At 38.1% G+C, this 13,346-nt stretch overlaps 1 protein-coding gene across 1 annotated transcript in view; it reads left to right on the forward strand.

The window, feature by feature from the left end:
- Positions 1 to 13,346, forward strand: part of LOC121874655 (aminopeptidase N-like) — a 121,925-nt gene that overhangs the window by 66,305 nt on the left and 42,274 nt on the right. Inside the window, exon 8 of the mRNA XM_042378885.1 lies at positions 6,382 to 6,463. Coding sequence (XP_042234819.1) covers positions 6,382 to 6,463 — 82 coding nt within the window. The remainder of the gene's footprint in view (positions 1 to 6,381; positions 6,464 to 13,346) is intronic.

Genomic DNA, 13,346 nt, shown 5'->3' on the forward strand with positions numbered 1-13,346 from the left:
AAGTCGACTTGTGAAAAAGACCTAGGGGTACTTGTAAGCCCGGACCTACGACCTAGAGAACAGTGCGTTAATGTTCGAAATAAGGCAAACAGAGTATTGTGTTTTATATCTAGAAGTGTAAGTAACAAGAGTGCAGAGGTCTTATTGCAACTATATCTTGCGCTAGTCAGGCCGCACCTCGATTATGCGGTTCAGTTCTGGTGCCCCTATTATAGAATGGATATAAATTCACTAGATTCGGTGCAGCGAAGAATGACAAAAATGATTCCGGGACTTAGAAACCTTCCATATCAGGATAGGTTAAGGAAACTTAACTTGCATTCTCTAGAAAGACGAAGAGTGCGGGGAGATATGATAGAAGTATTTAAGTGGGTGAAAGGAATCAATAAAGCGGATATAGATAAAGTTCTTATAATATCCGAGCAGGATAGGACTCGGAGCAACGGATTCAAGTTGGATAAGTTTAGGTTTAGGAGGGAGATAGGAAGAAACTGGTTCACAAATAGGGTGGTGGACGAGTGGAACAAGCTTAGCAACTTTGTAGTAAGTGCGGGAACTCTGGAAAGTTTCAAAAGGAGGCTAGATAGATTCATGGATGATAGAGAGTGGTAGTAACTCTCGACAGGAGCTGCCATGCACAGGCCAACCGGTCTATTGCAGACTCCTTATTTTCTTATGTTCTTATGTTCTTAAGTCACATTTGAACATCAAAGCAGCAAAAATAGTAGCTGCTGCGGAGGACTTGTAGTGAGACTTGGTGAATCACGCATCCTTATGTCATTTCTGGGAAATATGGTAGGAAGTGGACTCACTGAGCTGTGAGAGACGGTGTAGACGAAAGGATCCATAACATACAGTACATGATACTAGCCATGCCTTTTCAAGTGAGCTGCGTACCCACATTCTTACCTCCGCATCCCTTATAATTATAATTATGCGTTATTGAAAACACCTGGCTGTCTGGATACCATTGACAAAGATAGGTTGAAGAAATTATTTAAAACCCTTCTTAAATGTGATATGCACCAGACAGCCTTGTGTCGTTGTCTACATGAATTGAAACAGATGTCTCTATTAACTATGATAACGCAGTCGAAATTTGGTGTACATTAGCATCAGAGTTGACAGGTAACAAGTTCATAGAAATCAAGCTTAAGTGGAATCATCATCATAGTAGGGAATATACCCTTCTATCCACCACAAACCCAGGGCGGCCGCAAGGATAATGCAGCAAAGACCAAAAGATGGGCACATCTTCAGTGACCCGGTTGCCATCTGGCATGAAGATGCGAAGTTTTACGGCTGGATGCCAGGGAGATACCTATAGGTGGCATAAATAAGACCATTTAAGTCATGGAAAAGATTCTCTCCACTTGCATTTTAGACAGTTCCGAGATGGAACCTTTGCTAAATTAAGAGCTTGCCCCACCCTCCCTCCTTAATGGTGTAATAAGAACATAAGAACATAAGAAAATAAGGAGTCTGCAATTGGCCGGTTGGCCTGTGCATGGCAGCTCCTGTCGAGAGTTACTACCACTCTCTATCATCCATGAATCTATCTAGTCTCCTTTTGAAACTTTCCAGAGTTCCCGCACTTACTACAAAGTTGCTAAGCTTGTTCCACTCGTCCACCACCCTATTTGTGAACCAGTTTCTTCCTATCTCCCTCCTAAACCTAAACTTATCCAACTTGAATCCGTTGCTCCGAGTCCTATCCTGCTCGGATATTATAGGAACTTTATCTATATCCCCTTTATTGATTCCTTTCACCCACTTAATTACTTCTATCATATCTCCCCGCACTCTTCGTCTTTCTAGGGAATGCAAGTTAAGCTTCTTTAACCTATCCTGATATGGAAGGTTTCTAAGTCCCGGAATCATTTTTGTCATTCTTCGCTGCACCGACTCTAGTGAATTTATATCCATTCTATAATAGGGGCACCAGAACTGAACCGCATAATCGAGGTGCGGCCTAACTAGCGCAAGATATAGTAGCAATAAGACCTCTGCACTCGTGTTGCTTACACTTCTAGATATAAAACCCAATACTCTGTTTGCCTTATTTTGAACATTAACGCACTGTTTTCTAGGTCGTAGGTCCGGGTTTACAAGTACCCCTAGGTCTCTTTCACAAGTCGACTTCTCTAGGTTGATGTTGTTAAGGCTGTATACATATAAGTATTTGTTCTTCCAATATTAAGTACGCTGCACTTGCTGGTGTTGAATTTCATTTGCCATTTTTCAGACCACCCCTGCAGTTTATTTAGATCCTCCTGTAATGCATTTGCATCCTGCCCTGAATTAATTTGCCGCCCTATTTTGGTGTCATCCGCAAACTTGCTTATGTCACTGCTGATCCCAGTATCTAAATCGTTTATGTAGATTATGAACAAGAGTGGGCCTAGTACTGACCCCTGGGGAACCCCACTGGTTACACGGCCCCACTCAGATTTAACACCATCTACGCTGATCCTTTGCGTTCTATCGGTGAGCCATGATTTTATCCAATTTAAAACTTTCCCCTCGATACCATGAGCCTTAATTTTTCTCAGAAGCCTCTGATGCGGTACTCTGTCAAATGCTTTGCTAAAGTCTAAGTAAATAACATCGTAATTTTCGTCATTATCTACTACCTAGAAGACTTTCCTAAAAAACGTTAGCAGATTTGTTAGACAAGATTGTGCAAACAATGGTTGGGCATTCATTGATGACTGGCAACGATTTTATGGCAACGACTACCTGTAACTTCGCGACGGAGTACACTTGTCTCGTGAGGGGGTAAAGACATTGTCTGCATCCCTGGAGCGTGAAATTGTCACTCCGAAGGGGGGGTTTCGCCAGTAGAGAGGGGTCGGGGAAAATGGGAGTCAAAAAACAAGCAGGTCCTGGGAAGTAGTGAAACAGAAGTAGATAATGCTGAAAATATAGTTAGTCATAATAACAAACATCAAAGTGATAAATGTAAAACAGATAGAAACGGAAGAAATATATTGAGTGTTTATTATACTAATAGTAGAAGCCTGTGTAACAAAATGGACCAGCTCAGGGCCATTGTTAGTAAAGAGAACATAGATATAATTGCAATAACGGAAACATGGATAAATTCAAACAGCAAGCATTTTTTAGCAGAATTTCATATTCCAGGATATAACCTATTTAAATTTGACAGAGTAGGAAGGAGAGGTGGCGGTGTAGCAGTGTATATCAGGGTGTCATTAAAAAGCTGCAATAAATCAAACATTAAAACAAATAGCGACAATGAAAGTATTTGGGTAGAGATTGGTGAGGGCAGTGAATCCGTAGTCATTGGTGTTATATATAGACCACCTAATTTGAGTAGGAACGATGGTAAATTGCTATGGGAGGAAATAAAGAAGGCATCTGATAGAAACAATGTATGTATTCTAGGCGATTTCAACTTTTCAGGCATAGATTGGAAAAATCAACTTAGCGATAATGAATCTGAAGATTTTCTAGAAGTAGTACAAGATAGTTTTTTATATCAATTCATAAACTCGCCCACTAGAGGAAATAATATCCTCGATTTAGTTCTCAGTAATAATGAAAATCTAGTAAAAGATGTTGGGATTGGAGACGAACTAGGAAACAGTGATCATAAAGCCATATATTTTAACATAATATGGGATGGCAGGAAGAAGGAAAATTCGGCCTTGATCCCGGATTTTAGGAAGGCTAATTACGGTAGCTTAAGGAGAGACCTAAGGGATGACCCTATGGTCAAAAGATTAATCCCCCCCACACCTCTGGAAACTGTCAACTTAGGACGGGATAACCCCGAATTTAATTTAGCAGCTACTTATGAACAATTTATTGCGACAATCAATAATGCCCAAAATAAACACATCCCTAAAAGAAAATTCAGATCGATACGGAACCAACCAAAATGGATGAATAATAGACTCTTAGATCTTCTAGGGAAAAAGAAAGGAGTATATAGAAAAGTTAAGAAAGGCGAAAATCACTTACTTGGTTACTATCAGAACCTAACAAGACAGGTAAAAACAGAAATTAGGAAAGCAAAGAGAAATTATGAAATCAAGGTAGCAAACGAATCGAAAAATAACCCCAAAGCTTTTTATCAACTGTATAAATCAAAGGTTAGAGATACAATAGGTCCCCTTAAAACTATGACAGGAGAAATGACTGATGATGAGTTAGAAATGTGTAGTACGTTAAATAGTCATTTTCGCTCCGTATTCACAAATGAAAACCTAGCACAGTTTCCAGAAGTTCATAAGGTATATAACGACAGTATAGAAAATATGTTGATGAATATCAATATTACTAGTAACGATGTGCTTAAAGTAATTAACAAACTGAAGCCTCATAAATCGCCTGGTCCAGACGAGGTATATGCTAGAATATTAAAAGAATGTAGAGATGAGTTGAGTAATCCATTAGCAGTTTTATTTAATAAGTCATTAGAATCGGGCCTAGTGCCAGAAGCTTGGAAACTTGCAAATGTAGTTCCGATTTTCATAAAAGGGTGATAAATCAATAGCATCAAATTACCGTCCCATTAGTCTCACGTCAATCATAGGTAAGTTGCTAGAGTCAATTATTGCTACAAAAATCAGAAGCCACCTTGAAACATTCAACTTAATTCATTCTTCTCAGCACGGGTTCACCCAGGGACGTTCTTGTCTCACAAATTTGCTTAGCTTTTTCTCAGAAGTATATGAAGCTGTAGATAATGATAAGTCATATGATATAATTTATTTAGATTTCAGTAAAGCATTCGATAGAGTCCCTCATGAGAGATTGATAAGGAAGGTAGAAGCACATGGAATAGGTGGATCAGTATTAAAATAGATTAGGTCATGGTTAACTGGTAGGAAACAAAGAGTCAGCATAAATGGATTAAAGTCAGACTGGGGTGCGGTCAAAAGCGGAGTTCCCCAGGGATCTGTATTAGGCCCTCTGCTGTTTGTTATATTCATTAATGATCTTGATTTAGGCATAACTAGTAGGATTAGTAAATTTGCAGATGATACCAAAATGGGGAGTGATAAATTCAGACAGTGACTTTGAACACCTTCAAAGAGATCTAGATACCTTACATGAGTGGTCAGTAGACTGGCAAATGAATTTTAATACTGATAAATGCAAGGTACTACAGATAGGGAAGACGAATACAAACGTTAAGTATAAACTAGGTAACACGGAAATAGAAAACTCAGTTTGTGAAAAGATCTAGGTATTTGTTAGCAACGACTTGAAACCTAGAAACAATGTATTAGCGTTCGCAACAAGGCAAACAGGATTCTTGGGTTCATATCTAGGTCTGTGAGTAACAGAACTGCTGACGTTATCTTGAAACTTTACCTAGCATTAGTGAGGCCACACATGGATTATGCGGTTCAGTTCTGGTGTCCTTATTATAGAATGGACATAGATTCTTTGGAGAGAGTACAAAGAAGAATGACAAAAATGATCCATAATATTAGAAACCTTCCATATGAAGAAAGACTGAAAAGCTTAGGCTTACATTCATTAGAGAGGCGTAGAGTTAGGGGAGATATGATAAAGGTGTACAAGTGGGTAAGTGGGATTAACAAGGGTAAAATGGAAAATGTTCTGAAGCTCAGTAATAACGAAATAACTAGAACAAATGGCTTTAAATTCGATAAATTCCGATTCAGAAAGGATATAGGCAAGCACTGGTTTGGTAATAGAGTTGTGGATATGTGGAATAGGCTACCGAGTGCTATAGTAGGATCGGGGACGCTAGGGAGCTTCAAGACGAAGTTGGATAGGCACATGGAAGTGCTGGGATGGGTGTGAAATAGATATGCCCTGTATGGGCCAGTCGGCCTCCTGCAGTATCCCACTTTCTTATGTTCTTATGTTCTTATGTTCTTAAGATTTTCCCTTGTAATGTGGAACCAGTAAAGAGTATTGTGGATTTCTTGCTAAAACCGTTCTATATTAAATAATCCACAAATGTTGAAAACTGTCTTTTATCGTAGATGGAGGACACTCACTGCATACAGATATTAGGATGTATACCACTCTTATATTTTATTCACACTAAAATACTATTGTCCTTGGGTAACTGTGGCATTTGATGGCAACCATAACTTCATCTCTAACAAAAGCAGCTGGGAAAAAGTGAAGAGCTAAGAAAAGTATATCATCCTATTTTCATTCTTAGTTCAGAGACAGGTGAGAAATAATTGTAACCGAGATTCAAATATTTTATGAAATTAAATTAAATCTGATATAAAAGGAATTAACTTTTATCAAGAATATCAGTTAGAAGAAGAAATTATTTATGTTCGACTTTTTTCTTAATCTAATGATTTACAGTAGATTCTATGAGAATACAAATTACTAATGACCAACGGTGTACACACACAGGTGCATCAATTATTAGGATGATGAATCATTTCTTGACGGAATCAACGTTCAGAAGAGGTCTCACCAACTACCTCAGCAGCCTGTAAGTACAGTTTGTTTTTCAAGAAAGAAAACTCATTGTTTGTTTTTCATCATTATATAATTAATAATTAGTTGTAGTAAGGCAGGGTTCACATGGTAAGAGCTGTTCCTTAAACATTCCTCAGTCTTATAAATTGTGGCAATAAAAGCATATGCTTTTTTGCTGTATCAAGTCACATTCAGCGTGTTATTTGTGTGTGAGCAACAAATATTCTCTTCTTTAATAAGCATCTAGCATGGGAATAATTTGGTCACCTGGAGCTTTATATATTTCGTTGGAATTATGTGAGGAAATTGTTCCACAAAATCTCCTAACCAAGAAAAAATATTATGCAAAGGTCTTTTAAAGATCCTGAAAATTAGATCACATATTTTACATTATTTAAATGTAGTCTTCCAATACTATAGTTACCTGGTAAATACACAAACCAGAAAACAGAAATCCTGAAAATCAAAATTGAGAGTTATTAACATTTTTGAGTCTTTTCATATTTCTTACACATTCAAAAATAATAGTCAACCCACCTGTAAGGTAGACAAAGTCCACCTTAGAAGAGGTGGTAATGATATGATAATGTAAACCCCCTTATTTTGTAGTTTTCAGTGAAGTGGGCAGAATGATCAAGGTGAAAATTCTAAGCTGGATATATGTACAGTTTCTAAATTTGTCAAGGTGAAAATTGCATCAAAGGTAGTCAAGTTTAAAGAGTAAGAGCCTCTTGATAGACTGGTTTTGATTGCACGCTCTTGTTCAGAAGTTAATCTGCATCATACAGATACGTGACAGTGAAATTTCACGTTTTCCAAGGTATCTCTTTCCTTAAGATGGCTCACTGCTATCAGTCAGTGTAAAGAGCAAGTTATTGATAGCATTAACAGCCTCACCAGCCTTACCAGAAATGATACAAAATTTCCATGAAAATAATTTGGATGTACCAAAGTATGGAGAGAATATTGGATGACAGTTTTGTCCCTCCCCAGCCTTTAAGTATGACTCCTCAAGCTAACGTCCCTGATTTGTGCCTCATACTTAAACTCAACAGAGCAACATCAAGTTGACTTTGTCATTCCTCGCTACTTGGAATCATAATGTGTTGTCTAATGGTAAACACTGCTGCCATATGGCATCACGAAAATTGTGACCAAGTCCCAGGTTGCTGATCTGACTTTCTGCCTCATTTACACACAATTGCAGGGTCTCAATTGTTTCTCTTACTATTGACAACACAACATACATATATTTATCAACTCGTGCTTCTCCAGGTGATTTCGAATAGAGTTTGAAGTTATTGCTTCCAGTAATTTGCCTACAATAGTGATCTATTTTCCTTCTTGAAAATCGGTATTACATTTGCTATCCTCCAAGATTCTGATACTACACCAGTTTTTAAGGACATGTTAAGCAAATTTGCTAAGGTCATACTAAGCTCTTCCTTACATTCCTTTAATACTCTGGCAAATATCTCATCGGCATCCTGGCGACTTATTAGGCTTTAGCTTGTCTATTTGCTTACTAACATCGTTACTAGTCACTACTATGTCGCTTAATCTATGTATATAGTCGGTGCCTCTGGTATCATGTTTAAATTTTGGGTGGTGAAAACTGTTGAAATATATTTATTCAGATTTATGCTCATTTCTCCGTCGTTATCAGTTAGCTCGCCGGTATCTGGCTGTATTGGTCCAATCTCTTCTCGTGTTTTAATTTGATACATTTGATTCTTATCCCTTGGGGTTTAACTTCGCCTCCCTTGCAACCTTCACTTCATTATTCCCCTTTGCTTTTCTATTCTCGGTCTTAACCCTACTGGCCAATACCTTATAATAATTTCGGAGGTAAACTTCACCACGATTTATTCTTCTACCTATAGCCTTCCGTTGTCCAATAATATTCTTTAAATAATAATTTATCAATTTAGGGTCATTGTTGTCTGATCTGAGTTTTCTGTATGGTATGTTCTGCCTTTGTGCACTAAGTAACACATTATTCAAATTGTTGTGGAACTCGTCAACCTCAGACCTCAACTGTCATATTTTGTGAGGATATCGTTGACAGGTCTCCAGGCAAAGTGATGTCGCCCTCTGTGGGTACAATGTGTGGGGTCACCTCACGTGAGGTCATGTAATCCACCCCCAAACGTGATACCCCTTCTCTCAGCTGCCTTTTCAACCTATATCAAAGTTTGCCCTTCTGAAATCTGGGACTTAGTGGAATTTTCCTTGGGACTGCCATTAAATATTAATTGAAATCTTATTTCTTTGTGATCGTTGTTGGCAAGTTCGTTCTCTACCTCGACATTACTAATGAGGTTTTCTCTGTTTGACAGAACTAAATCTAGTATGAGATGAGATATTTGCCAGAGTATTAAAGGAATGTAAGGAAGAGCTTAGTATGCCCTTAGCAATGTTGTTTAACATGTCCTTAAAAACAGGTGTAGTACCAGAATCCTGGAGGATAGCGAATGTAATACCGATTATCAAGAAGGGGGATAGATCACTATCCTCTAACTACCGCCCAATCAGTCTAACATCAATAGTAGGCAAATTACTAGAAGCAGTCATTTCAAACTCTATTCGAAATCACCTGGAGAAGCACCGATTGATCAATGATTCCCAGCATGGCTTCACAAGCGGACGTTCGTGTCTAAACTAATCTATTAACATTCTTTTCATCAGTTTTCGAATCGGTGGACGAGGAGCACATTATAATGTGGTATATCTCGACTTTAGCAAAGCCTTCGACAGAGTCCCCCACGAAAGACTAATTAGAAAGGTAGAAGCACATGGCATCAACGGTAATATCCTTAGATGAATTAAGGCGTGGTTACAGGACAGGAAACAGCGAGTGAGCATTAACGGCACTAAGTCCCATTGGAGCAACGTCACTAGTGGAGTTCCCCAAGGCTCAGTATTTGGACCATTATTATTTATTATATACATAAACGACGTAGATATCGGCATAGACAGCAACATAAGTAAATTTGCTGATGACACTAAAATAGGACGTGTTATTAAATCTGGCGAGGACTCCGCAAAACTACAGGAAGATCTAAACAAATTTTTCGAATGGTCTGAAAAATGGCAGATGAAATTCAACGTGGACAAATGTAAAGTACTCATTATAGGAGATGTAAACAGGGAAACCAGATACCAGATGAACAACGATGCCATAGAGAAATCCGAAAGCGAGAGAGATTTAGGAGTAATGATAAGTAGGAACCTTAAGCCAAGTAAACAATGTGTTTTTGCTCGTAACAAGGCTAATAAAGTACTTGGGTTCATACAAAGGAGTGTTAGTTACAAGACTAGCGAGGTCATCCTAAAACTGTATCTTGGGCTTGTGAGACCACACCTGGATTACGCAGTTCAGTTCTGGTCACCGTATTACAGAATGGATATAGAATCCTTAGAAAGAATTCAGAGGAGAATGACAAGAATAATCCCGGGCATTAGGAACCTTGAGTATAGAGACAGGTTAAAGCATCTTAATTTGCACTTCCGCGAGAGACGAAGAGCGAGGGGCGACCTGATAGAGGTGTATAAATGGAAGTCAGGGCTAAACAAAGGGGACATTACAAAGGTACTCAAACTATCCAACCAGGAGCGAACTCGTAACAATTGTTTTAAATTAACCAAATTTAGATTTAGGCGCGAAATAGGTAAACACTGGTTTGGAAACAGTGGATGAATGGAACAAATTACCAAATATCATCATTAACTCGAATACGCTGAATAGCTTCAAACATAGGTTGGATGCTTATATGAGCAATAGGGGTTGTGTGTAAATGGGACTGCCCAGTATGGGTCAATAGGCCCGCTGCATTTTCCTCCATTCTTATGTTCTTATTTATATTATTACCCCTGTGGGTTTTGTCGTCAAGGATACATCTTTATTTTGCTTTTCCTTGCAGCTGAAAGCATCCAGTTTCTGGTAATATAATATGTATAGTAAACATACGCATTACCTGTTATGAGAGTGCATTTTTTAATTTATCCAAACGCAAATAATTTCAGTTGTACAATGGCTAAAACAGCACAAAAAAAAAGTATAGACATATTTCAGTGGCTTCTGTGTTTATCATTATATATATATATATATATATATATATATATATATATATATATATATATATATATATATATATATATATATATATATATATATATATATATATATATATATATATATATATATATATATTGTACATTTCTGTGCCATAAATTTTCCACATAAAAATGTGGTGTACTCATTTGGGGCGGGGGTACGGTTGAGAAATTGTTGAAAATGCAGTACAGTACTATAATAAAAATTGGTGGACTCTGGAGCAGGGATAACTAGCTTTTTTTTACAGAAAAGTAATTATCCTGCTCGGCTCCTCCTTTTTACTACGACACTGTGGGGTTTCGTGATGTTGAATCGCACATAGGATGGAGGTGAGCAGGGAAACGCAGCTATGGCGGTTTTTTTATATTAATATATTATATACAAAACAGTCTGGTGCTGGGAAGTTGCTGCGTGGTAGAGGAGCTGCTGTGCAGGAGTTTCTTAAGAGGTGTTGTGTGTTGCAGAGCTCTAGGTAGAATGGACTTCGGTCGGTCGGTGATACGGAGAGAAGAGAACATTAGCTCTGAAGGTGCAAGAAGGGTACAGTACAAGGTAAAGTTCAGAAGTGGGAAATAGAGGAGGAGGTTAACAGCAGGTGGGCTATCCACCTTGCAGAGACGGGGTTTTTGTCTTCCGTCAACAGTGCTGCATTAGAGGACTCATGCGGTTAGGGAAGGCCGGTCTCAGCCAAGCTGAGCTAAGTTGTTCTATTTGATGTTTCCTTGGGGCATATTATGATAGGTCCTTGTGGCACTGGAGGGATGATCCCCATCTTTTTCGTTTCTAGTTTTTTATTGTGGGTGTTTGTGAACTTTTTAGGTCTTTGTCTGTTTGTGGGGTCCCTCCAGGTCCTTGTGTGACTGGAGAGTTGTTTCCATCTTTTGGTTCTTTTTTATTGTGTATATAGAAGCTCTGGTTCTTCGTTATCATTTTTCCTGCTTCTAGGCCACCATCTGTGCGATGTGTTGTTGTTTTCCTCAATTAGTTGGTTTAGTATGGGATCCTGTTCTTGCTGGATTTTTTCCCATATTGCATTTGCTTGGGTGTGTATTCTGGTGTTGAGTGGGTCTATGCCGTGTTCTGTGTGTATGTCTTGTGCTGTTTGTGTGTATGGTGGTTGGTGTTTTGCCGCTCTTCTGAGGGCTATATTTTGCACTGCTTGAAATTTAAGTTGATTTGTTTTTGCGATTGTGTTCAGAGGTATCGGAGGGTATTCTAAGTGTGGTCTGATCAGTGCTTTGTATAGGTGCAATTGCGTGTTGGTGTTTAATTGGCGGAATCTTCTGAGCTTTGTAAGTTGTGATTTTGCCATAGCTATTCTTTCGTTGATGTGGGGGATTATTCCGTTTCTGGTTATCTTGAGTCCTAATATTTTTCCGTTGGCAGCATATGGTATTTGTTGGTTGTTGACAATAATAGGGTAGGGGTTTGTTTTTGCGATGTGAATTATTTTGAGTTTTTGGACATTGGTTTTTATCTTCCATTTTCGTTCATAGTTATTTATTATCTCTATTTCTCTGCTTGTTCTAATGGCCATCATTTGTTTGGAATTTCCTGGGTACCTGATTATCTGTGTGACATCATCTGCGTATGCTATATATTCTGATTGCCGTGGTTGCGGCATGTCTGCTGTGTATACAGTGTATAATGTCGGCGATATATTACTGCCTTGGGGAACTCCACTATGAAGGTTAAAAGTTTGTCCTAGATGGTTGTCGATGATTAATTTGGCCTTTCTGTTGTCTAAGAAATTGCATAGTAGTGTTGTGATATTGGTAGGCATGTCCAATTTGATTATTTTCAACTTCAGTCCTTCATGCCAGACTTTATCAAATGCTTTTGACACATCTCTTAGAATTATATTGCATTGGTCTCTGTTGCTTGCAGCATTTGCAATTGATTCGTATATTAGTGCTATTGCTGTGTTGGTTCCTCGATTTTTTCGAAAGCCTTGCTGTCTCGGGTTATATTTGTTTTCTTGGTCTAGAAAATTTCTGAGTCTGTGGTTGACTATTTTTTCCAATATTTTGCCGGGTGTTTCCAGTAGTGAGATAGGTCTGTAGTTCTCTGCTTGGGTATGGTTCTTTCCTGCTTTCGGGATGAGTCTGATTTTGGCTATTTTAAATTTGGTAGGTAAGAAGCCAGTTGCAAGTGAGGCATTGTATATATTTTTAAGCTGTTCGATCATAGACTGAGGAATGTTTTGTAGTACGATTTTATTAATTTGGCTTATGCCAGGTGCTTTGTTCTTGAAGCTTGCTATTGTTTTTTCAATATCATTTTGAGTTAATGGAGCAATTATTGGGTTATTGATGTTTAATGAATTGAGGTTGATTTTCATAGTAGGTTTACATTTCTCTGTGTTCTGGCTCAAATATGTTCTAGTTGCCTGTTCTGTTTCTTGGCAGAAGCTTCTATTGTCTTCGTCGTTGATTCTGAATATGTCTTTCCAGTATTCTCTAAATATTGGTTCTTTATCGTGTGGTTCTGTTGCCTTTCTGCCGTTTTTGTCCTTTATGTAGCTAGTTTCTTCCGAATTAGTTCCCATTAGGTTTTTTATTTTTTTCCAGAATGCTTTTGGATTTCTGTAATCTGCTTGTGTATCATGGATCAGCTTGTTCCATGTTTCATTGTGTTTGTTCTTGCTTATGTCTTTCAGTTCTTCTTTTAGATTCCTATATAATAGTTTGTTGTCATTGCTCCACCCGTGTGTTTTTGTGTATTCATGTAGATTGGTGAATCTAGTTTGGATCATTTTCTCTTCATATGTTAATTGTGC

The sequence above is a fragment of the Homarus americanus genome, unplaced genomic scaffold, assembly GCF_018991925.1.
Source record: "Homarus americanus isolate GMGI-L3 unplaced genomic scaffold, GMGI_Hamer_2.0 scaffold34360, whole genome shotgun sequence".
Taxonomy (NCBI): domain Eukaryota; kingdom Metazoa; phylum Arthropoda; class Malacostraca; order Decapoda; family Nephropidae; genus Homarus; species Homarus americanus.